This window comes from Vipera berus (genome assembly GCF_964194415.1).
Source record: "Vipera berus genome assembly, chromosome: 10".
NCBI classification, from domain to species: Eukaryota; Metazoa; Chordata; class Lepidosauria; order Squamata; family Viperidae; genus Vipera; species Vipera berus.
This window is the reverse complement of record NC_138213.1, coordinates 17,601,629-17,628,042: the sequence shown is the minus strand read 5'-3', so window position 1 is coordinate 17,628,042 and position 26,414 is coordinate 17,601,629. Positions and strand designations below refer to the sequence as shown.

At 45.1% G+C, this 26,414-nt stretch overlaps 2 protein-coding genes across 8 annotated transcripts in view; both read right to left on the bottom strand.

Annotated features, from left to right (window-relative positions):
• Positions 1-13,932, bottom strand: part of MBTPS1 (membrane bound transcription factor peptidase, site 1) — a 53,215-nt gene extending 39,283 nt beyond the window's left edge. For 2 of the 7 annotated variants that reach the window (XM_081336056.1, XM_081336060.1), the window contains exons 1-3: positions 13,714-13,928; positions 5,789-6,343; positions 1,536-1,793 (exon numbers count right to left, since the gene is read on the bottom strand). In XM_081336056.1, the coding sequence (XP_081192182.1) occupies positions 1,536-1,793; positions 5,789-5,975 (445 nt within the window). In that variant the 5' untranslated portion in view covers positions 5,976-6,343; positions 13,714-13,928. Of the gene's footprint in view, positions 1-1,535; positions 1,794-5,788; positions 6,344-7,963; positions 8,038-9,280; positions 9,495-13,320; positions 13,678-13,713 lie in introns of those variants that run through there. The other 5 variants (XM_081336062.1, XM_081336059.1, XM_081336058.1 and 2 more) reach the window with 5 other exon arrangements.
• Positions 13,933-14,789: 857 nt separating this feature from the next.
• On the bottom strand, positions 14,790-24,109 carry HSDL1 (hydroxysteroid dehydrogenase like 1). Its single transcript, XM_081336273.1, has 5 exons — positions 23,954-24,109; positions 22,269-22,502; positions 20,323-20,768; positions 17,579-17,806; positions 14,790-16,509 (listed from the first exon to the last, which is right to left on the bottom strand). Exons 2-5 carry the CDS (start codon positions 22,486-22,488, stop codon positions 16,429-16,431), a joined length of 975 nt encoding a protein of 324 aa, XP_081192399.1. The 5' UTR covers positions 22,489-22,502; positions 23,954-24,109; the 3' UTR covers positions 14,790-16,428.
• Positions 24,110-26,414: the final 2,305 nt, after the last annotated feature.

Here is a 26,414-nt window from a genome sequence, read left to right as displayed (position 1 = left end):
AGTCATGTGATTGCAATTTGTTTCCTTCCCAGCGGGTTTCTGACAAGCAAAAACATTTGGGAAAGTTTCACAAGTTTAAGTCGGGTTCACTGAAAGGCCACTTAGTGATTTGCTTAAACCACAACCAAAATCGCAGTCAAATCGGGTCCAGTCATGTGATGATTCATTTAATGGCCACAATGCCATTAAATTCTGAAATTCTAGTCCCCATTGTGCTTGTTAAGTCAAGGATTACCTGTACATAAAGCGTAATGCTGATTTTTGTAAACAAATTCATAAAAACTGTGTATCTCTGGCGATAATCTCATATCTAAATTGCCCTAGTGGCATTTTCAGCCTTGGTAGCTGGGCGAAAACATGTAGTCAGTGATTATCTTGGACATGCCTTGACTCCACCTAAGATTGAATGGGCAGGTTCTCTCTCCTGATAACATTCTCAGTAGCTTCAAAGTGAAGTTCAAGGTGAAAGACATGGCCAAAGATAATCTCTCGCAAGGCCAAAGCAAGCGGGCCAAACTGAAAAAGGAGTAAAAAATAAGATTTTGTGGACTCCTCAACTGGCACAGAAAAGAAACTGCATTTTTTTTCAGCAAATGCAGAGGTTGGGCACCATGGGCTGCAGGGATATTCTGGGGAAGAATATTCTTTTTCCTACTGGGTGTATAGATCAAAGGTGAGGGGACAACCCCAACGTAGCATACGAGCTGCCGATGGCGCATATTCCCTTTGTTTACTGTGGATGCTGCCATGTGTGGAGAAAGAGCAATCCAAACCCACAAAACCGCTGACAATAGTGTTTTCCAAGCAAGCGAACCACCCAGATGGATTGTTAACAATGGATTTGGGTTTACTGTTATTAGTGCAGAGAAGAGCCACAAAGATAATTAGGGGACTGGAGGCTAAAACACATAAAGAATGATTGCTGGCAACCCCGGAGATATTGGAACACTGCTATCATGTCGCCTCGCCCTTCTTTTCATAAAACTAGACATACCCAATTCCTGCAACTGTTCTTCGTGTTTTATTCTCCAGTCCCCTAATCATCTTTGTTGCTCTTCCGTGCACACTTTCTAGAGTCTCAACATCCTTTTTATATTATGGTGACCAAACCTGGAATGCAAGTGTGGCCTTACCAAGGCATTGTAAAGTGGTCCTAACACTTCACACGATCTTAATTCTATCCCTCTATTAATGCTGCCTAGGGCTGCATTATTGTTGTTGTTTTTGGCAGCTGCAGCACATTGCTGGCTCATACCTAATTGGTGGTCGACTAGGACTCCTAGATCCCTCTTGCAATTATTATTGTTGAACCAGGCACCACCTATTCCGTTCCTGTGCGTGTCATTTTTCTTGCCTAAATGCAAAACCTTACTTTTCTCTATGCAGAATTTCGGTTTTTTTAAAAGGAAATTCATTTTTAAAATTTGGTTTTAAAAACCAAACTTGATTTGGAAACAGCAAACTTCCAGAGAAAGTGAGTGAGGGCTGGCCAATTCTTCCCAGGAACAATTCACTGAAATGCTGAGCGTGCTTACTCTCGGTGTACTTGAGCGAGCGAAAGACTTTCCTCTGAGGCGTAACCCGTTTGATGTTGGGATGGTCTTCAAGCGTCTGCACCCCAGCTTTCTGATTCTCGTCAATCCGGATCACTTCGAAGTCACTGGGGTAATCGCTGGCTGGGTTGCTGCGGGGCACAATCCTCCAGTTGTCTATGTCGCTGTTCTTGAGTGCTCTTGAAATGAATTTGCTTCTTGCTTGGGCGGAAAAGTAGCCATTGAAAGCCACGATGTATTCTGCAAAGGGACAGTTTATTACATGTTAGAAAAGGCCAAGGAAACTTTAAAACTGTGTAGGGGTCCGAAGCCTTTTACTGGAACAAGTTCCAGGAAAGGCCACCAAATCAACTCCTCTTAAGGAGACACGGAGGGAAGTGCATCTATCATTCTTGAAAACGAAGGGTCAGCCCTTCCAGATAAGGCAGACAGGAAACATGATGAACTACTTTAGCTCTTTTACTGTAAGGCTAAATGAACAGTCGCCCTCTCTCAGCCCAATCCACCTCCCAGGGTCATTGTTGTGGGGAAACTAAGAGGAGGAAGGTGTTCACCACTTCTGAGTTATTCATAAAAATAACAAAGAATGGAACGGAACGGAACAGAATAAAAAATAGGAACAGGAACAATGAAATAAAAACAGACACTTGGGAGTCTACCTCTGCGAAGATCTTACCTGGAAAGTCAATACAACCCAGGTGGCCAGAAAGGCCCAACAGAGACTCCACTTCCTCAGGGTCTTGCGGAAGAACAGGGCAGAACAACGGCTAATGACCCTCTTTTACCGGTTTACTATAGAGAGCATCCTCTCGTATGGTATTGTGGTTTGGTATGCTGGTCTGACAGCCGCGGACAGGAAAGTATTATAGAGGGTGGTGAGCACAACACAAAACATCGTGGGCTGTCCCCTGACACCACTGGATGACCTCGCCAGGGCCCGCTGCCTTGGAAGAGTGAGGAAAATTCTCAGGGACGACTCACACCCTGGTCGGTACCTCTTTACCCTCCTTCCATCAGGTAGGAGATACAGGAGTATAGTCAGCCATACCAACAGGCTGAAGAACAGCTTCCATCCATGGGCTGTCAGGCTCCTGAACGGGAAATAACTTTACGTACGATTGACTTGTGAGGCCAGTGCATTGTGTGCAATTAGCTCCCATGGTGTAACAAGATGGTGGGTTTGTTGTCACTGTGAGTTGTGGTGGTGGTGGTTGGGGGCACGAAGGGAGGCTCAGCCAATTTCACTGTATAGATGTTGTACTTTGATAATAAAAGGTTCGTTCATTCATTCAATCAACTGCTTGATCCATCAAGGGGGGGGGAGTGTCTCTCCTAAGTTTCTTCCTCTGACCGTTAAGCTCTTGGGGGCTCCTGCCTCTCTGCTCAGATTGCTCTCTGGGCAGCATCTCCTCTTTGCCCAAGGCCATTCCCCTATTCCATGACAGAAAGGAACCGGGCAGCACCCTAGTCCTCCTTGATTTTCATTAGGTCAGGTCGCTTATAGCACAATATCAAAAATTCCTGTGTTTGACAAATGGACTCATTCCTTTCAGATGCCTGAACTACGGTTGTCCTTGAGTTTTGGCCACTGCTTTAGCGACCGTTCCAAGTTACCTTGGCGCTAAATGAGGGCTACTTCTGAAGAGTCGGTGAAGAGGTGGCCATTCTCTCATCCCCAGAGTCACGCAATCACGATTCGGGGACTCAGCGCCTGAATGTGAGCTGCGGCCACGTCATCACAATTTCTGACATTCCCTGCCAGATCCCAAAAGCGCAAACAATGGGGAAAGCGGCAGGAAGTCAGAAACCACTCCGGCCGCTTTTAGGCCTGCCTACAGTGGGTTAGGACGCTGAGCTTGTCAATCAGAAGGTTGGCAGTTTGGCAGGTCGAATCCCGAGTGCCGCGTAGCAGAGTGAGCGCCTGTTACTCGTCCCAGCTTCTGCCAACCTAGCAGTTCGAAAGCATGTAAAAATGCAAGTAGAAAAATAGGGACCACTACGGTGGGAAGGTAACAGCGTTCCGTGCGCCTTTGGCATCTAGTCATGCCGGCCACATGACCACGGAGACGTCCTCGGACAAGCGCTGGCTCTTCGGCTTTGAAACGGAGATGAGCACCGGCCCCTAGAGTTGGAAACGACTAGCACGCATGTGCGGGGGAAACTTTACCTTTACCTTACATTCCAGACAGCCTGTCCCAGCCCTGCTCTGGAGTACCTGCTCCGGCAACCCTGGCTGATTTCACAGGAGGTTTGCCATTGCTTGCTTCTAAGGGCCGAGAGAGAAAGACTGGCCCAAGGTGCCTAACGTGGGACTAGAACTCTGTGCTTCCCTATTTCTAGCCTGATGCCTTAACCACTATACCAAACCGCCTCCCTCTTAAATCTGACTATGTAAACGCGTTGATGCAGGATTGCCTTGATGTATTTGCTGTTCACATAGACCAGGGGTCGGCAACCTCGGCTCTTTTATGACTCGTGGACTTCAACTCCCAGAATTCCTGAGCCAGCATAGCTGGCTCAGGAATTCTGGGAGTTGAAGTCCACGAGTCATAAAAGAGCCGAGGTTGCCGACCCCTGACATAGACTGATGAGTCCTGACACAGCAAGCCCCAACACGTCCGTAACATGTTATGGCAGATGCTCAGCAGGGATCCAATATCCCCCAAGATTAGAAAGCTGGAAAAGTTAACGGCTGTAGTCCATGACTCATCTCCGGCTTAGCGCGAAACAGATTTCATACACCACGCAGAAGACATACTTTGCCGACTGCGACGAAGTAGTTAATAATGAGCTAGACGTAGCCAAGGTCAGAGTCTCCAAGGCCAGTTACGTTATTTGGCCTTCTGAGGACAACAATCCTACCATAATAAAAATATACTGCAAATAAATTAATCAGCCTTTTGCTGCCATGATAAGTTTCTCTGCTACGCAACTGCCTTCTTCTGCACAAGACAGGCCAGGCCTTTTCAGCAGCTTTTCCTCGACGTACAACCAGTATTGAGCCCAACGTTTCCATTGCTAAACAGGACAGTTGTTAAGTGAGGTTTACCCCAAAGTGACCTTTCTTGTCACTGTTGTTAAGTGAATCACTGCAGTTGTTAAGTGAATCATTCGGCCATTAAGCAAATCCGGCTTTCCCCATTGTTGACTTTTGCATGTTGGAAGCTGGCTGGAATAAGAATGGACTGGACGGGACAGGATGGGACAGGACTAGACTAGACTAGACTAGACTAGACTGGGAATGGGAATGGGAATGGGAATAGAATAGAATAGAATAGAATAGAATAGAATAGAATAGAATAGAATAGAATAGAATAGAATAGAATAGAATAGAATAGAATAGAATAGAATAGAATAGAATAGAATAGAATAGAATAGAATAGAATAGAATAGAATAGAATAGAGAATGGGAATAGAATAGAATGGAATGGAATGGAATGGAATGGAATGGAATAGAATGGAATGGAATAGAATAGAATAGAATAGAATAGAATAGAATAGAATAGAATAGAATAGAATAGAATAGAATAGAATAGAATAGAATAGAATAGAATAGAATAGAATAGAATAGAATAGAATAGAATAGAATGGAATGGAATGGAATGGAATGGAATGGAATGGAATGGAATGGAATGGAATGGAATGGAATAGAATAGAATAGGGAATGGGAATGGAATAGAATACTATGGTGATGCTATAATGGTCAAAAGGGTGAGAACTGGTCATTTTTCAGTGCTGATGTAATTTTGAACAGTCACTAAATACAGGTAGTCCTCGACTTACGAATACAATTGAGCCCAAAATTTCTGTTGCTAAGCAAGATATTTGTTAAGTGGGTTTTGCCCCAATTTAGGACTTCTCTTGCCTCAGTTGCTAAGCGAATCACTGCAGTTGTTAAGTTAGTAACATGGTTGTAGAGTGAATCCAACTTCCCCATTGGCTTTGCTTGTCAGAAAATTGCAAAGGGTGATCACATGACCCTGGGACGCTGCGACCATCATAAATGTGAACCAGTTGCCAAGGGTCTGAATTTTGATCCTGTGACCGTGGGGATGCTGGAACGGTCGTAAGTGTGAAAAACGGCCATAAGTCACTTCTCTCAGTGCCGCTGTCATTTTGTACAGTCAGTAAACAAACTGTTTTAAGTCGAGGACTACCTGTAAATGGTTGTAAGTCGAGGACCAACTGCATCTTCATTTTATGAGAGCTAGAATCTGCTGCAAAGAACTCCTTACCGTGTTCCACGACGGTTGAGGAGAATTCCACCTTCAGGGTCAGAGGAGAGCAGTCGGGGCACAAGTGACTTTCGTGAGAGGAATTCCCCAGCCTGGTGCCCAGGTGGTGTTTGCCACAGAGTAAGATTGCAGTGAGAAACAACCAGGTGTTTGCAAACCGCATGTTCAGGAAAAGAGGAGGTTTCATTTCCAGATTGCCATGGATTCAATTCACACATGTGATTCTCCACAAACCAGTTCTTTCTTTCTTTCTTTCTTTCTCTCCCTCAGTCCCGGGGTACCCCCAGAAAGCTGCTCTGTTTTAAGTGCTCTTTAAGTGGACGGCGCTAAAGTTTTGTCCGAGCCAAGCAAAAGTCTTGTCTGCATAGTCTTTCCGGTTGAAGCCTAATCATCAGGCTGTTTTCTTTCTCCGTTTTTTCTCCATTTTTCATTACGGGATCCTGTCACTCAGGATTCAACAGGTCAGCCATGGACTCCATTTCAGATATGGCCCGGCGGAAACTAAGCCAAAATTTAGGGGTTAGGGTCACCGTTCATATTCTTTTCAGGCGCAACCTGTCAAAAGGAACGTCAGATGAGTTAAATATTTGTTAACAGATTGACATGGTGATAAGTATCTGGGCTGCAATGCCATGACAAGCTGTGGAAGGGCACTGGGAATAATGACTGTAAAAGCAGATCATGACTGCCTCACCCTTTTAAAAGATCCAGATTCCACCGGTTGCAGGTCAACTACAAAGCCAAACAGGGTCAGTTTGGTGAAGTGGATAAAAGCACCAAGCTGGAAAGTCACGCTCCTGAGTTCTAGTCCTGCCTTGGGCACAAAGTCAGCTTGGTGACCTTGGGCCAGTCACTCTCTGTTGACCCTAGGAAGGAGGCAATGGAAAACCACTGCCAAAATCGTGCCAAGAAAACTGCACGAACTAGCAGGCGCCAGGAGTCAACGCTAACTTGAAGTCACTAATTAAATAAAAACAGTGTAGTCTTCCATCAAATTATCGTGTCCATTAAACTAATTTCAAACTTCTGAACTATTACAAGGGCCCTGGCAGAGTATCTACTATCTGCAAAGTAGAACTGTAGTGGACCAAACAATGTAAACACAACAGAGGTTCATGTTCTTTACTACTGGAAGAGAAGTACTTGCAGCAACACAAATCCGTTGTGCTCGCTGTGTTACCAACAGTTACCAAACGAATGCTTGTAGGGGTGAAGGCTCGTTCTCCGAGCTTGTGGTTGGTTTCTGAACGTTTTGTTACCAGGCTGGGTAACATCTTCAGCGGAGTTGAGGGGACGTCAGTGTCGGTGTTCCTTCTGTGCATAAGGGCTTCGGGTGTGGGTATGTCAAGTGAGGGTCTGTGATGGGTCTTGCGATGGGTCAGATGTGACCCAGGGCACCCAATTCTACGTGGGACAAAACATCAGGTCAATTAAAAACCAGGGTCCACGAACACCGGCTGGCAGTCAAATGCCACGATCCCAAATCGTTAATCTCTACCCGATACCAAACTCTATCCGATGCTACACCGATACCAAACAGCACCAGTTCAATTGGAGCAACACTAAAATTATCGGCCACGCTACCATCCACCACGCTCATGAGTTCACCAAAGCCTGGCACTCCACAAGCCATTCCGTCAACAACACTGACCTACAACCAGCCTAGGAACCCCTCGGAATCCAAATCAACCACACAACCCACCAAGGACAGCACTGACCCTCAACCCACCCACCTCCATCTCTCAATGATCCTGATCTGATGTAACCTCCCCATCACAAGCCTCTCACTGATGACTCACAACTGACTCATCACAAGACCCATTGCAAGACCCTCACCTGACACACGCACACCTGAGGCCCTTATAAAGAGAAGAACACTGACACGTCCCCTAAACCAGGGGTGTCAAACTGCCAGCCCGCAGGCCAGCTGCGTCATGCGGAGGCCGCAGCTCACCCCAGCTCCGGCAATGCAAAAAAAGGGGCGATGCGTCGCAACACGTCACGTGACACGGCGAGGGTAATACCCGTGCCCTAAGCTATCCTGAAGATGTTACCTAGCCTGGTAACAAAATGTTCAGAAACCAACCCACAAGCTCGGAAAACGGACCGTCACCCTCATCCTACACCCGAGCTACAGAGATATTTTGCCACAAATGCTTGTAAGTTGAGAATTACCTGCACTGAACCAGCTGCAATGTGCTTTTTCACCTGGACTGGATAAGAAGTACTACAGGAATCAGATCAGGATCTTCGACACAGAGCTTCAAATAGCTATAATTTATTTACTTTGGACAGGTGACTCAGAAATCAGCTTGAAGCTATTTGCACAGCCTGGCTACATAAATCTTGCCAGTGAAATATGCAACTTAGCAGGACGGGCCAAAGGTAATGTCAAAAATAGGTTCACTGACAAGGAGAGGTTAGACAGGAAAGTGGTAAACAACAGCCAAGGAGCCGAGTCTACAGCCCAGCCTACCATCCAACGAAAAAAGAGCAGAAATAAAAAGGCGGATTATAAGACATCCACACCCACTCCACCCACTAGGGCAGGGGTAGGCAACCTTGGCTCTTTTATGACTTGTGGACTTCAACTCCCAGAATCCCTGAGCCAGCACAATTGTGGTCGTAAGCGTGCCTGGCTGAGGAATTCTGGGAGTTGAAGTCCACAAGTCATAAACGGGCCAAGTTTGAAGAGCCCTGCTCTAAATCATCAAATCTGCAGTAAGCTTTTTCTCCACGACTTGCTAAAAGATAAACCTCTGATCTGCCTGTTCCCTGCCAAGGTAAAGGGACACTGCAAATGTTTTTATTTTTCACGCCCTCCCAGTCCAAATTCTGCCAATTTTCTTAATACATCTGACAAACTGATTCCCTTAACTTCACCTTTGTTATCGTTTCTTTTGTGCAACAAGAACAATAATGGCATTCTTCAGTCATCCGGTGCAGCTTCACATACATAAGAGGCATAGTTTACTTACGAAGGGGTTATGCAACTTGCACTACATACTTGGTAAGTAAAGTATGCCTCTATTTCAACTTTCTTCTGTTTTCACTATCTATACAGGGGTCTTCAAACTTGGCCCTGTTATGACTTGTGGACTTCCAACTCCCAGAATTGCCTGGCTGAGGAATTCTGGGAGTTGAAGTCCACAAGTCATAAAAGGGGCCAAGTTTGAAGACCCCCAATCTATACCTATACCTGTACTTGCCACTTTTCAACATTCTTATTGCATTTTTTTACTTTTTTCTTGAACACTAATATTAACAGTATATGTTTCAACCACTGTTTGACATACTAGCCTTAGTCTCACATTTTCCTAAAATATACTTTTAGCATTCCCTTACTTCAGTATTATCTCTAGTCATTTAATCATTTTTAATTTCATTGATTCTCCAGGAGGCTCCTTATTTAGCACTACTCAGCTACCGCCCAAATACATTTTTATGTCCATCAAAATCACTCTGCATTTTCCCTCCCTCTTTTAATCTTACCTGCTTCTTGATCTGACTACAATCTCTGCAACTATCTTTTTCTCTGTATACATCATGTTTCATTTCTGCTGCAATGGTTTTGCTTCAGCTTTGCACCAACTTTTTTTTTTTGCATATTCCCACTAGCATAACTCCACACCTAACCGTGGCACTCTGCAATATACTTCTTTCCACTCTTCCTAGTGACTTCCACGTCTCTTCCTTTAAAAACATGCCTCATTCATTCTTTTTGGCATAGTATCTTTGGCATAGTGTTTCCTGAGAATTTTTCAAACAGGACCTGTATTTTAAAACCCATTCTGATTAATACACTGAAATCCAGCATACACGGATAAACAAAATTCTCATTATATTTCAAATTCTAGAAATCAACCAAACTCCATTCAAAATAAAACAACGGCACACAGGATTGCAATCAAAAACCTAAAAGGTTAATACATAATACAGAGAGTAGGGTAACAGAGCACAATGACAATCAGACAGGCATATCTACAAAAACACTTTTTTTTAAAAAAAATGTAGCAGCTTGCTTTATAACTCAGTGTGTTGTGTGAATCAAGCTACTGTGGTTTATAAATTATAATGGCCATGGCTTAGCATGTTATGCGAACACCCATTGTTTAACCACACTGTCAGAATCCCAATCAGACTGAATAAAATGCAACAAGAGCATTTTTCCTCACCATTGAAGGTTTTCTTCTCATTTTCACATGATAATCAGAAGAAAACCTGTCATAAAGAAAAACATGAGATAACTCGGGGTCTTCGAACTTGGCCCTTTTATGACTTGTGGACTTCAACTTCCAGAATTCCTGAGCCAACATGCCCGGCTGAGGAATTCTGGGAGTTGAAGTTCACAAGTCATAAAAGGGCCAAGTTTGAAGACCCCTGAGATAACTCTACTGTAGGCAATGAAAGTGTGTGTGTGTGTGTGTGTGTGTGTGTGTGTGTGTGTGTAGGGAGGGAGGGGGAGAGAGAGAGAGAGAGAGAGAGAGAGAGATGGAGAGACTTTTGAATGCACAAGTTTTCCAAAGAGAAAACAAATTTGTAGGCAATTCTGAGGAAATACCAATGATAGCAGAAAGAGGCTAATGAGCATGCTCTTAATTCTCATGCATCTGGGTTATATTATTTTAGACTAGATGCAGGGATTTTTCTCTTTGGAACAACTTTCAACACACACAAATGTCAGAGAGTAACCTCCTTTCTCTATAATAAATCATTCTGACATGAGAAATATCTACTATCAGAGGCATTTAGTCAGGTAAGTATCCATCTGCAATCTATATGACGCAGCCCAGACTTACTATTTCAGAGAACAGACCCTGACGCCTGATATTGACAAGCAAGAAACCGTGAAACGGAGGAGGAAAATATTTTAAATTTCATCCTTCCGTGTTAGTGGGGTTTTTTCTCCTATCCGGAAAAAACTATACTCAGTCTTTCTTTAGGTTTCCTAGATATTGCTGGGCATATAATTCTAAGTGCTAATCCTACATACAGTGTTCACCACTTTCAATCAATATAGATCGTGGTTATCTCATGATTTAACTTGCAATCCAATTGGAAAACCAGCCAGAGCTGTTGAGAGTCTGGAAGCATAAAAGTTTAATAAATAATTCTGAGCAGCTAAAGGCAATTAACTGCACGCTTTAAGTTTATATTGCAATTACTCTTCCCCTGGCCAGTACTACATTTTCCTTCCCTTCTCCCACTCCTGCAATTGTGAACATACTTGCTTCATATCTTCCTAAAAATCTGAACAGCCTGTTTCTCAAGGGGAGGATTAACATTTTAACTCCCACCATTTCAAATTACACCGGCCAATACATCCCACCATAAGGGAAGCATGGCCAATGTTTTGTTTTAGGGTTTTTTGTGGGTTTTTTTAGTTGAGCACCAGTTCCTGCAACCTTTCCTCCACATTGGGCTGTTCCATTGTAGAGGCTGGTGGGAACAAAAACACTTCTTAAAGCTCCTTTATGCAAAACTCAAAGCCAGTTTGCTCAACTCTGCAGACCGAGATGAAGCCCATTTGTTCAACTCTGCAGACCGAGATGAAGTCCGTTTGCCCAACTCTGCAGACCAAGATCAAGCCCGTTTGCCCAACTCTGCAGACCGAGATGAAGCCAGTTTGCTCAACTCTGCAGACCGAGATGAAGCCCATTTGTCCAACTCTGCAAACTGAGATCAAGCCCGTTTGCCCAACTTTGCAGACCGAGATGAAGCCTGTTTGCCCAACTCTGCAGACTGAGATGAAGCCAGTTTGAGTAGTGGTTAAGATGTTGGCCTAGAAATCAAGAGACCCTGAGTTCTAGTCCCACCTTAGCCATGAAAGCCAACTGGATGACTATGGGCCAGTCCCTCTCTCTCAGCCCAACTCATCTCACAGGGTTGTTGTGGAGAAAAAGAGAAGGGAGAAATGCTGTGTCCAGTAACTGCGTGAGTTACTTGTACAGCAATAAAGGTGGGACAAAAATCTAATAAACAAATCAGTGTGCCCAACTCTACAGACTGAGCTGAAGGCAGCGTGCCTATTTCTGCAGACTGAGAGGCTGATTTATTAAATACACAGCCTTCCTCTCCTTCCACAAAGCTGCCAGATAGTTACCCCCCATCCTGTCCTATTTGTTCATGTTATCCTCACACCCTGTTTAGGTGCTGAGAAAGCAAAAGCTCACCCAGTGCCTGGATCTGCACCCAGGATTCTGCTGGGACCCCAGCCCCGCACTCAGCCTGCTCTCCACCCCATCAATCCCTCCTCATTTTCTCGGGAGCAAAACAACTCTGCAACCACAAAGACATCCGCTTTTGCCTCATCACGTTCATCAAGAGTTTGCATGGTGTAAACCCAGCCCGAGGATCCCAGGAATACAGGGAGATTTCAACCTGGGCTTCCCGGCTCCTGGTTGGGAAAACTCCATCATGCTCCATCCTTCTCAAGCTGGGCGCCTTCGGTCCCGCTGGGTTACAAGGCCATCGTTTGCTGGCGGGGATGGGGCACAACGGACAGGAAGACAAGCCTCAAAGGCGGCAGGGGTTGCATGTATGTATGTATAACTATGTACATATATAGCATGTTTAGATGTGTGTTGTGCATGTGTACGCTTTTGAGAGCAGGCAACAGAATTTCATTTTTAACGTGTGCCAGTGTGCCAACAGTTAAAAAAAAATGACAAATGCCTTGGTGGAGCAGTGGGCTAATGCTTCCTTAAAGTAACACCAGCTGCCTGCAATTAGTGCAGGTTCACATCCCACCAGGCTCAAGGTTGACTCAGCCCTCCATCCTTCCGAGGTAGGTAAAATGAGGACCCAGATTGTTGGGGGCAATTAAGCTGACTTTGTAATAATGCCGCTTGGGGTGTGTGTGAAAGCCCTAATAAGCAGGCATATACATAGAATGAAGGCTACTGCTAAGTTTAATTTAATTTAATTTAATAATTTAGTTTGTAAAGCCGCCCTGAGTCTTCGGAGAAGGGCGGGATATAAATGGAATTTAAATAATAAAGAAAGAAAGAAAGAAAGAAAGAAAGAAAGAAAGAAAGAAAGAAAGAAAGAAAGAAAGAAAGAAAGAAAGAAAGAAAGAAAGAAAGAAAGGTAGGTTATCGTTTGCACTGCTCAATGCGTGGATCCTGGGATTCCCTGCATATAGGGCAGACCTTCTCCCTGACAGGCTAGATTTCTAGGCGCAGGGAGGGTCTAGGAACAGCTTTTACAGGGGGCCCTCGACTTACAACAGTCCGTTTAGTGACCGACCCAAGTTACAACCGCCCTGAAAAAAGTGGCTCATGAGCAGGGGTCTTCAAACGTGGCCCCTTCGATGACTTGTGGACTTCAATTCTGGGACTTCAACTCCCAGAATTCCTCAGCCAGACAAGCTGGCTGAGGAATTCTGGGAGTTGAAGTCCACAAGTCATCGAAGGGCCCAGTTTGAAGAGCCCTGCTCTAAATCATCAAATCCGCAGTAAGCTTTTTTCTCCACGGCTTGCTAAAAGATAAAACCTCTGATCTGCCTGCTCATGACCGTCGTTCACACTTACGACCGTTGCAGCATTTCCTCCTGGTCACGCCACCAACATCCGGACGCTTGGCAAGTGACTCGTATTTTACGACGGTCGCAGTGTCCCGGAGTATGGGGAAGCCTGATTCACTTAACAACCGCGTGACTAACAACCGCGGCCAGAAAAGGTCGTAAAACGGGGCAAAACTCAGCAAACGTTTCACTGAGCAACAGAAACTCCGGGCTGGGCTGTGGTCGTAAGTCGAGGACTGCCTGCATTCCCGGCCCCTTCCGACTCCTGACGGGGGACCTGCAGCCGCCGGCCGAGCCCTCCTCCCCTGCGAGCGGAACCGGGCCGCGAAGTCCAACCGGGGCCCGAAGGGCAGCGACGCCCGCCCAGCCCGCTCCCTCCCCACGGCCCGCTCCGACTCACCGCCGCCTCAGCGCTTCGGGGCCTCTGGCTTCGCGCGACGAGCTCCGGGAAGGGCGAGCGGGCGAGCGCGGTTCCCGTCAGCCAGACCCTCAGCTCGGTCCAAGCAGCGTCGGCGAAGCTCCTTCCATGAAAAACGGGCGACGGCGAAGCGCGGCGCCTTCTGGGACGGGTAGTCCTGGCGCCGTTTCCCCCACGAAGAACTGGCCGGCCGGAGGAACTACATTTCCCAGAGCACAGGCGGAGTTGCGTTCGAGCCAACGGACGGTGGCCTTTTCGGTGAGTGCGCGTAGCCTAGAGCGGTTGGCCGTCCAACGCCGCTATGCATTGTGGATCGTGTAGTCTTGAAGGCAAGCGAGGGGCTCCCGGCAGCTGTCCCCAAACCAGGACGCCCCTTTGGTGTGGACTACAACTCCCAGCATCTTTCAGCAGCGTTGCTGTGAAGAATAGGAATTGCAAGTTGGAAGCCCCTAAATGTATAGTATCCAACTTGATAAAAAGCTAAGTTAGTTATATATGAATTTCCCCGCAGCAACCGCGAATATTGGAGTTTACGCTCTGCCATGTGACCTGTTATTCTATATGATTATTCTGGATCTATATAATAAACATTTATACCAGAAATATGCTTATTGTTGCACTGGGGAGTTTTTAAGACGAAATTGGACAACTATTTACCTGAAATGGCATAGGGGGTTGGACTAGACGGCCTCCAAGGTCCCTTTCAGTCTTGATTTTATTGTTGTGTTCTGTTCTACTCTATTCTGCTCTACTGTACTCTACTAGCATTTATTTGGTCCGGAATAAGGATGCTCAGGAATATTAGATATTTAAATATTAAAATTGTTCTGTATTTTGCCCTTCTGTCCAAAATGCAGTAAACATTTTTATTCATGTATCTTTCTGCCATGTAAATTCATTTACTGTATATTTTCTCTTTTGTATTCTTAATTACTCTGTTGCTATGTTTTAAACTCTATGGTTTAGCTCCTATTTTATTTCTACTAGCTGTTGTCATTGCTAGTCCTAATGGAACAGAATACAGTTTAAAATATATATATAAACAAGAACCACAAATATTTCCGTAGGAGTAAGACTTTACTAGAGCAAACACACATCAGTTCAAACCACTTGATGTTGTGGCTAAGACTAAAAGAAAAAAAGATGATCCAGTTCAGTTTGATATCATGACTATAACTCCAGGTATAATATATGGTAGAAAGTAGTTTGCTGTAAAGCAGGAAGTTTACTTGTTTTGAGGACTAAGTAACATCTTTTAAATAGCTTTGCACAGCCAGCAAATTGCTAGTTGAAGGGGGGGAAAGTATGAATTGATTCATAGGCCTAGATCACTCAAAATCTTGAGAGCTAGTTGTTCATCTAATAATCAACCCGTAAAGTGGCATATTTGCCTTTGTTTTAGAATATTATGTAGAGTTTGTCCACCATGGTTTATGGCTTTTGATGCTGTGTGATCCCAAGCAAGTGGGTTTACTCACCAAACCATGGCTCACAAATCAGGGCTAAACAGGGTACACAAACCAGGTCTACGGCTGCTAGCCCTGTTTACGGCACTTATTAACTACTTTATTTTTATATCACTCTACAGTTTTCATTCCTGTGTCTCCTGTCTCCAAAATGTTGGGAAACAGAGCTGTTTGTTCTTATCAATCCTTATTCAGTAGTCTCTAAGGATACAAAAAGACGAGTTAGGGGCTCCCTCCACTCTGGCTACCTGTCTTACCTCAGGATTTGAAAATTACTGTGCCCTGATTTCAGAGGGCACATTGAACTCAAGTGACGCCACGAGCAGTTCATCAGCCACCCTGCCTGGGCAGAAGACCCATATTTCCATGACAACTTTCACAGAAATTAAGCCGAATTGATGCTCAAGTCAAATTGTTCAGGAGCCTCCTACAACTGATCAATTAACCCACTTCAGACACACTGGAGGACCACTCTCTTCCCTCCCAGCCAGCAGGATTACTAGGCTAGCAGAGGATAAGACGAGAAGGAATCTAATACCTCTGGAGCAAGACAGTTTGAGAAATTGGTTGCGAGGCTGAAAAGTCAAAGACTCTGGGCCACCCTATCTCCAACATCCCCATGAGACAGCCATGTCAGTTGAGATCCTAACATCTCTCCCAGCACTGTCCACTCCAAAGGAAGGTTGTAGACCTCATACATACAACAATACCCTGATAAAGCACAAGACTGCACTGATTTGAAGAAGGACATCGCTGTTGAACAGTTGTATCTTTGGGTACCTTCGAAGGTAATGTTGCGTCAAACTCCCAACAGAGATAATTCAATTGGTGTTGATGAGTGTTGTAGCCCAACACACAAGGTTGGAGAAAGTTGATCTGCAATGCCCTCTTGGCAGATAGTTCTTTCTTTTTGCTCTTTGGGAACCCAAGTTCTTCAACGATTCAATTGTTCCATCATCCACAGAGGTTTCTTGTGTCTCTCACTGAGGAACCATGAAAAATTCTACATAAGTGATGCCTCAGGCTGGAGAATACTACTAGGCCAGCTTACTAAACGTTTGTTTCAAGTGTCTTCTTTCAGCTACGTCCAAGCTAAACTTCCTTCAAGTCTCAAGTACATGATTTCAAATGAATAATGCAAGCGTAAAGGAATCCGTGTGAAGAAGCTATAGTCAGTCTAAACTTCAAGAGGTTATTGGTGCTCAAGGCAAGATCTTCACAGACATTTTTTTCAAAGTGACTTCTGGCAACATTTTATTTTGGGTACCATCCAAGCCCAGAACCATTCAGGGACACACCTTGCTAAAATCATCTGTAAGATAAAAGAAGGGGTTTTTTTCCACACAGAAGACAACTTCTTCTACAACTAAACTGTTAACAATAATTCTGTTTACCGTAGTAAAATAAATTAAAATCCAAAATGGTTGAGAATTTGTCTCCATTCCACGTCTTCCTATACCTTATTTTTCAAAAGGAAAAGGTAGAAACTTTTGTAGACTTTGAGCAATAAAATAAAGCAAGACCCAAGCTACTAAAGGCTTAAACATAGGAAGAACAGTTGCAGAAACTGGGAATGTTTAGTTTAACAAAGAGAAAGACTAGGGTTGACATGATAGCGGTCTTCCAATATTTGAAGGGCTGTCACAACGAAGAGGGGGTCAACCTATTCTCCAAAGCACCTGAAGGCAGGACAAGAAGCAATGGATAAAAACTGATCAAAGAGAGAAGCAACCTAAAACTAAAGAGAAATTTCCTACCAGTGAGAACAATTAACCAGTAGAATGACTTGCCTTCAGAGGTTGTGATGATCCATCACGAGGTTTTCAAGAAGAGACTGGACACCCTTTAGTCCAAAATGGTATGGAGTCTCCTGCTCGTGCAGTGGGTTGGACTAGATGACCTCCAAGGTCCCTTCCAACTCTGGTATTCTGTTAAATATCACTGCACCTTAAGGCAGTGGCTCAGCCTCTCTCAACCTTTTTGCCCTGAAGAAATCCTTTAAATAATTTTGCAATTAGAAAATGGAACATTTCTTCAGGAAACCCTTGCATAAACATGGCAACAAATAGAAAAACTTCAGAATGCAAATCATCTCTAACCTACACAGTCCACATTTTGCTGCCATATAAAGCAGCAGGCCGGCAGTTGAGTTGCGGTGGGTACAAATTCCCAGCAACACAAAGGCTAGCTAACATTGTGTGGTGTGCCAAGTTCAAAACGTGCTGGGTTGTTTTATTTTATTTTTTTTTAATCTCTCAGGGAATCCTGCATGAGAAAGGGCTGCTTAGCTCATGTTTTAAACTCCTGCCCAATCTTGGATCGGCTATTTCTGATGACAGGAAGACAAAATGTAAAGAAGCTACAAGAAAAAGCATTCTTACCAGGAGTGTATGCGGCCAGTATCCTGTCGTTCTTCGGGAGACACCGAGGGTGGTGACTGCATGACGGACGTACTCATCAGGAGAAGGCACAAAAAAGCTCATTTTAGAGAAGGTGCTACTCAGCGTTGTCACATTGGTGCAAACGAAGAATGGAATTAAGCTCTGAATGAAAATGCCCTGAGAGGCATATTCATAGTGAAGTGATCTGCTGAAGTGATCCAGGTAAGTCTGAGGATAGGGAAGGGACACCCATAAAAGAAATGAAACAGTGAGGGTGGAAGACAACTTGACTCCCTAGATCAGGGGTACGCAGCCTGGGCTCTTTTATGACTCATGGACTCCAATTCCCAGAATTCCTGAGCCAGCATGAGGGAACTATGGCCCCTTCATGGCTCGTGGACTTCAACTCCCAGAATTCCTGAGCCAGCATGGGGGAACTATGGCCCCTTCATGGCTCGTGGACTTCAACTCCCAGAATTCCTGAGCCAGCATGAGGGAACTATGGCCCCTTCATGGCTCGTGGACTTCAACTCCCAGAATTCCTGAGCCAGCATGGGGGAACTATGGCCCCTTCATGGCTCGTGGACTTCAACTCCCAGAATTCCTGAGTCAGCAGGGGTTGAACTATGGCCCCTTCATGACTCGTGGACTTCAACTCCCAGAATTCCTGAGCCAGCATGAGGGAACTATGGCCCCTTCATGACTCGTGGACTTCAACTCCCAGAATTCCTGAGCCAGCATGGCTCAGCTTGGAAACCTCTCCCTTTTCCCTCAGCGTGGCTGGCTCAGGAATTCTGGGAGTTGAAGTCCACAAGTCATAAAAGAGCCAAGGTTGCCTACCCCTGCCATAGGTCATACATTTAATTGATTAATTTAATTAACTCCTTTTCTGGATGCTCATGCAACAGTGAGCCCATAAAGCAATTAAACAAATGGAGTCAAATAAGTTAAGTCATAAAAATATGCAACCGAGGTTAACACTAAGCCAGATTAGCTTCTTATTTGTTTGCAGCTGCTCAGATTTGACCTGATTAAGCCTGCTCTGTGAATCAACCAACAAATAACCAAACTCCAATTCTAACATCAAACTATTTGATAGCTCAGGGTGGATAACCCACACCCAGTTTTTCAAGTTGCAAAGCTTCAAAGAATCAGGCTACCAAAATTTGGCAAAATGATTAGTATTTTGGGTACTGTAGTCTTTCCCTTCCTTCCTGTCCTGTTTCCTTTCTTCATTCTTTCATTCCTGTCATTTCCTTCCTTCCTTCCCTTCTTCCTTCCTGTCCTGTTTCCTTCCTTCCTTCCTCCCTGTCTTCTTTCCTTCCTTCCTGTCCTGTTTCCTTCCTTCCTTCCTTCCTTCCTTCCTTCCTTCCTTTCTATCCTGTTTCCTTCCTTCCTTCCTTACAACTGTCATGACTCCATTAGGTAGACTCCATTAGAGTCATATTTTGAGGACTACTCAATAGATGAAGCGTAGATTCCTTGGGGCTCTCCTTGCTGAAGTCCATGCTCTACCTGAGACTATTACTCTTGGGTAAATTATTATTAGTATTTATTAAATTTGCATGCTGCCCATCTCATTATCTAGCAACTCTGGGTGGCTTACATCATCATAAAATAACAATGTAAAGCAATTTAAAAATTAAAATCATTTAAAAACATTGAGCCTTATAAATTAGAACATTAAAATTCACCACAAGCTGGATACAAAGGGCCAATATGTCAATGAGGTAGAGATGGGATCTTCTCCTAATCTACTCTCCACCTCCAGAACAGGGAACTGTTGTCGGGCGCAAAAGGATCAGGGCCAAAATGTTAAGCTGCAGTGCAAAGCTTTCACGCTCAAGGCTGTGCCCAAGAATCTAGTCAACTAAAGTTCAATATTAAATTGGCGTTAGAAAAGGGCCGATGGAATTCAGGAGGGGTTGGACTTAGATCTTGGTGTTCTGAGTTTGGTTATTCTCCTGTAGGCATTTTATTCCCCAAATCAGACAACTTCATCAGTGGAATCGAATTTGGTTCAGGCACCGGGACCAGAGATTTCTGAGCTTCCGGACCCGTGCTAGAGACCACCTTCAAGGAATTTCTCTACTGAAATACGTGCTTTGGGCTGTTCTGCGAATCGTGTTTATGTGGTGCCTTCCTATTGGCTGATTGGTGCGTTGATGGCTGGAGATTGGCTGTTGTTTCCTTGGGCTGCCAAGCCCTCAGCTCCTAAGTATTTGATAAACTAGTGGTAATTCGTCAATAATTCCACATCACCAGTGTGTATTGTGTTATCTGGTTTGGGTAATGAAACATCTGCAAGAAAGCAATCAAGCCCAGAGTGTGTCAAGGACCCCTCAGCTCAATCCTGAGCTACAAATATTCACCTTTTAGTGGACTTAGACCAGGGGGTGTCAAACTGCCGGCCCGCAGGCTGGATGCGTCATGCCAAAACCGCGTCCACCCCATTGCCGGCGATGGGGAAAAAAGCCGTGACACATCACGTGACATCATGAATTTGACACCCACAACTTAAGACCCTTTGTGGAGCGTAATGACTCTAGACTGCTGACATGCTTGACTCCACCCTCACCAGCTCTGCCTTCTCTTCTCCTACACTTGCTCTCTTTTTAATACCGACTTGATAGGCAAATTGTACTCAAAGGTTAAGACAAGGGAGCAACGACCTCATGTGCCCTCCTGAGTCCGGTTAGGAAAATTAACACCCACAGACATCTGTTTTCCCTGTTGACACATACCTTGGAGGCCGAATACGCTGTGTACCGGGGACAGGGATTGCAGCAGCTGAGAGAAGAAACGTTGACAATGGCCCCCTTCTTCCTCTGCACCATGCCCGGCAACACCAAGTGTGCCATCATGTTGGCAGCTCCAATATTTACATTGATGAACTCCCAAACCTGAGACTCTGTCAAACTGGTGAAGGAATCGGGCAGAGGGTGGAGCACCCCAACGTTGTTCACTAAGACGCCAATCGCTTTGCCTTCCAGAGCCTTCTTGATGACCGGATAGGCCTCACGGCCCCTGCTAAAATCCGTCACGACAGTCAAGGTGCTGATGTTGTAAGTCTCCATGATCTCTTTAGCGGCAGCTTCTAATTCTTCCCGGTTCCGGCTAATCATGATGAGGTCAACTCCATAACTGGCCAACTCTCTAGCGTAGGCAAGGCCGATGCCCGAGGTTCCTCCTGCAAGGAAGCAGAGACTCGTGGGGCGCAGCGTCAACCCAGCAGAGAAAAGGAGGCAGGAGGCAGAGGGGGATACAGGAGATCCTCTTGCCAAGAAGGAGCAATCGATAAACCAACATCTACCAGCGTTTTTCAACCTTGGCAACTGGGAAGACTTCAATTCCCAGAATTCCCCGGCCAGCCTTTTTTCTGGCATTCCACATTTCAGCTACAGCAGAGTTGAGCCCCAAATTCCTGCTGCTAAGTGAGACAGTTGTTAAACAGTTTTGCCCCCCTTGTACAACCTTTCTTCCCAGAATTGTTAAGTGAATCGCTGCAAAGCCGTTGTAAAGTGAATCCGGCTTCCCCATTGACTTTGCCGGTCAGGATCACATGACCCCAGGACACAGAAACCGGCATAAATATGAACCAGTTGCCAAGCATCCAGATGAGGGATGCTGCAAACAGTCCTAGATCTGAAAAACAGTCGTAAGTCACTTTTTTCAGTGACAAAGTGACAAAGGGCCTTGGTGGAGCAGTGGGCTAATGCCTCCTTAAGTAACACCAGCTGCCTGCAATCAGTGCAGGTTCGCATCCCACCAGGCTCAAGGTTGACTCAGCCTTCCATCCTTCCGAGGTAGGTAAAATGAGGACCCAGATTGTTGGGGGCAATAAACTGACTTTGTAAAAATGCCACTTGTGGGGGGGCGGCGGCGAAAAGCCCTAATAAGCAGGTATATACATAGAATGAAGGCTATTGCTAAGCACATTGTGCTTTAGATTGTAAGCCGCCCTGAGTCTTCGGAGAAGGGCGGGATATAAATGGGATTTTTAAAAAAAGTTGTAACTTCAAATGGCCACTAAACAAGTGGTTGTAAGTTGAAGACTTCCTGTACTTGGAATGTCCAGTATCCTTCTGTGTTGTTGTTGTTAGTTGCGAAGTCGTGTCCGACCCCTTGCGACCCCATGGACAACGTTTCTCCAGGCCTTCCTGTCCTCTACCATCTTCTGGAGTCCATTTCAGCTCATGCCTACTGCTTCAGTGGCTCCATCCAGCCACCTCATTCTCTGTCGTCCCCTTCTTCTCTTGCCCTCAATTTTCCCCAGCATTAGGCTCTTCTCCAGTGAGTCCTTCCTTCTCATTAGGTGGCCAAAGTATTTGAGTTTCCACTTCAGGATCTGGCCTTCTAAAGAGCAGTCAGGGTTGATCTCCTCTAGGACTAATCGGTTTGGACGCCTTGCAGTCCAAGGGACTCGCAGGAGTCTTCTACAGCACTATAGTTCAAAGGCCTCAATTCTTTGGCGCTCAGCCTTTCAGAGCATTTCAGCCAATGACTCCAATGCCTCCAGCAGCTAACGGTTAGCTTAGCTGACTCAGGAATTCTGGGAGTTGAAGTCCACAAGTCATAAAAGAGCCATGGTTGCCTACCCCTGGGTTAAAACAAGGACCCTTCTGCATTCTTTTAACTCTGATGGAGAGATGGCACGTAAAGCCATCGGGGGGTGGGGGGTGTTCCTTACCTGTGACTACAGCCCATTTTCCATACTGCTTGCTTAAGTCAGGCCGGCCAAAGATCCGTGGAACAAAATGCACCCTGATCAGCACGTAGGTGTCACTCAACACCGTGACGCACACCTTGCTTGCGTAGAAAGCACCCACAACCGCCAGCATCTCCACGCAGTAATGGTAGGACCGTCCAATCTCCCGCATCAACAGGGAGAAACTGTCCACGGCAGCCATTGCAACCAGGTATTCTGGAAACAGGGGAAAAATACACGAGAGAAGTCAGTCAGGATGAATTCATGGGGAGGTTCAGGGAATCCTCAACTCACAATCACTTGCTTAGCAACCAAGTTACGATGACAGTTTAAAAATAGTGACTTATAACCAGTCCTTACCCTTCACAATTGATACAGGATCCCCACGGTCACAGGATCCAGATTTGGACTCTTGACAACTGGCCTGTATTAAGGATAGTTGCACTGTCCCAGTGTTTTGTGATCGCCATTTGAAACCTTTCCAGCCAGCTTTCAACAAGCAAAATCAATGGAGAAAGCTGGCTTGATAGGATAGGATAGGATAGGATAGGATAGGATAGGATAGGATAGGATAGGATAGGATAGGATAGGATAGGATAGGATAGGATATGACAGGACAGGACAGGACAGGATGCAGAACAGAAGAATGCAGAATAGAATAGAACAGAAAATAGAATAGAATAGAATTAGAATTTTATAGAAAATAAATAGAACAGAATTAGAATAGAAAATAGAATGGAATGGAATGGGAACAGATAGAACAGAACAGAACAGAACAGAATGTTTTATTGGCCAAGAGTGATTGGACACACAGAGAATTTGTCTCCAGTGCAGAAGCTCTCATACAAACAACAAAGTGATGTCATAAATCATAAATCATAAGATACAATCATAAATTATAAAATACAAACAACAAAGCTGTCTGCAAGGAGTATAAATCCTGCCATTCCCCACCATCAAGTCAGAGCTGAAGAAGCTTCTTGGATGAGAAGTGAAATGTCTTCAAAGAAAAACAAGAACGCTTGAAAAAAGACCCTTTGGGACAACCAGGACCTGGATGACTGAGACTCTCCATAGACAAACCACATCGGTTTTAAAGACACACCATTATTGCAAGGCATGGCATAAGCATCATCTAGAGAACAGCAAGAACAAATTCCTAGGCAGATTAAGGGCAAGCCAATTAAGACAGAATCTCTTCGAAAGGGTTTTTTTTCCCTCCCTTCTATAGACCTCAACTGAACTTTCCAGCCTGGCTCTCCCCATCTTTCCCACTGCTGAATCAAGCTAAACCTGGCTGATTTAGGTCCATATATATTCAAAATCAATGGCCAGTGGGTTTCACAAGCAAGAACACCACAGCCATTAATTATTTTTAAACCATGCATTTTTGCTTTTAATCCTTGGGGGTTGCTTAGCTAGCTCAGGCATCACCCAGAAATTTAGATTTTCAAATTGCAGCAGGCATCTCAATTCTACTCCAAGCTGGCAAACATGATTTTAAAAAATAAAAAATAAAAAAGGATTAATCATATTTGTATAGCCGCCCATCTCGAGATAGGCAGCTAAATAGAATGCAAAAAATAGCCAGACTCATCGGTCGTTGCTTTTAAAAAGCAAAGAGATAACGGCAAATCCCCATTTTTTCCCCCTTCGATTTATCTTACCAGGTGTTCTCTGATGCAGGTAGGCTTTGCATCACAATATAACATCTGCAAGATTGCAACTTCCCCCTAATCCAAACCTTCTCATTGGTTAAAGCCTTTTCTTTTAGCCGAGCTCGCCTTCTAGCTAGCAGAAAAACTCGGAAGGTGGAGTTTGGAAAGGGGCCGGCTATTGTAATGGTTTTGCCTTTTGGTGCAGATGATACCACTCTAATGGCAGAAAGTGAAGAGGAACTGAAGAGTCTCTTGTTGCGAGTGAAGAAGGAGAGTGCAAAAGTTGGGTTGAAACTAAACATTAAGAAAACCAAGATCTTGGCATCCGGCCCTCTTAATTCCTGGCAAATAGATGGGGAAGAAATGGAGGTAGTGACAGATTTTATTTTCCTGGGCTCCAAGATCACTGCAGACGGGAACTGCAGCCAAGAAATTAAAAGACGCTTGCTCCTGGGGAGGAAAGCCATGGCAAATCTAGACAGCACACTAAAAAGCAGAGACATCACCCTGTCAACAAAAGTGCGTATAGTCAAGGCTATGGTCTTCCCAGTTGTAATGTATGGCAGTGAAAGCTGGACCATAAGAAAGGCTGAGCGCCAAAGAATTGAAGCCTTTGAACTATGGTGCTGGAGAAGACTCCTGCGAGTCCCTTGGACTGCGAGGCGATCAAACCGGTCAGTCCTAGAGGAGATCAACCCTGACTGCTCTTTAGAAGGCCAGATCCTGAAGTTGAAACTCAAATACTTTGGCCACCTAATGAGAAGGAAGGACTCACTGGAAAAGAGCCTAATTCTGGGAAAGGTTGAGGGCAAGAGAAGAAGGGGACGACAGAGAATGAGGTGGCTGGATGGAGTCACTGAAGCAGGAGGCGTGAGCTTAACTGGACTCCAGAAGATGGTAGAGGACAGGAAGGCCTGGAGGAACGTTGTCCATGGGGTCGCGATGAGTCGGACACGACTTCGCAACTAACAACAACAAATTGTAATGGTTCCTTGAATCCAGTTCCGTAGGATGCATAAGCCATTTTTTCCATGTAACCTTAGGACCCTTTTTCCTCCAAATGTCCAGCTCCCAGGTCCTAAACGCGGTGTAATAAAACTCAGTAACAGAATTTAAAGACACCGTGTTTCTACTTTCCCTTTTTTAAATATTTAAATATTTTAAACAAGCGAATAGTGTCAAGAATTACTCTGGAGGAGGGACGTTAGCCATTTATAGCGACGCTAGGATACCTATCTTCCAGGAGATTTTTAAAATCCGGTTCAGTGAAAGAGTTAATACTATACTCCTTCGTGAGAAGAAGTGCTTCCGTTCGAACAATCAGGAAAGTTTTTCTTTTACAATTGACTTAGGGAGGCTTGGGAGGAAGGCTTGGGCATCCTGACGATCACAATTTTTACCGTTTTCCCCATGCAGTTTGCTTGATTTGGTTTCCGATAGGTGAACCCGCAATATGGTTTAGGAAACCGCGGGACGTGAGTCTAACATTTTCATACCTCTATGCCTCGGTTGCGGAGCGCCCGCGACTGGCTCCGGCGTATCGCAAATCGGGAAGGGAGGCGGGGCTTAGCGAGACCAGCTGGCCTAGGGGCGCGTGCGCGGACCCGTGCGTGGTGCGTCGTCGCCAAGGCAACGGGGAAGCCCTTGGCCGAGAGCCGTTGGAGCCGGGGAAGGCGGCGGCGGCGGTCGGAGGCGAAGGGCCGCTCTCGGCTTCCCGCTGCGGGAGGAAGGAGGGCCCGCTGAGGAGAGAGTGAGGCGGCAGGGGCGCATAGTTATCAGTAGTCTTCGCACACTGTAAATCAATCATTAATTGAATATTGGTGGTTCTCGACTTACAACGGCTCGTTTAGTGACCGCTCAAAGTTTCGACGGCGCTGAAAAAAAAGTGACCTGTTACTATTTTTCACACCACCTGTGTAGCCTCCCCATGGTCATGTGATCAAAATTCAGATGCTTGGCAATTGATTCGTACTTATGACCATTGCTGCATTTCTCCCCCCCACCCCGTGGTCATGTGATCAAAATTCAGGACCGCTGGCAATTGACTCGCATTTATGACGGTTGCAGTGCCCCCGGGGTTATGTGATTCCCCTTTTTGTGACCTTCTGACAAACAGAATCAGTGGGGAAGCCGGATTCACTTAACAACCGTGTTACTAGCTTACCAACTGCAGTGATTCACTTAACAACTGTGGCAAGAAAGGTTGCAGAATGGGGCAGAATTCACTTAAATGTCTCACTTAACAACAGAAATTTCGGGGTCAATTGTGGTAGTAAGTTGAGGACCTGTATAAAATGTATTGAACAATTTTCCTGATTGTCCTAATGGAGGTGCTCCTTCTTATAAAGTTTGTAATGTGTAGTGTAACTCTTCCACTGAATAATGCGATAATTATTATTGGTAATGAATGGTTATATTTATACATGCTACTGAGCAAAGCATTGTTAATTGATATTCTCAATATTCCTAT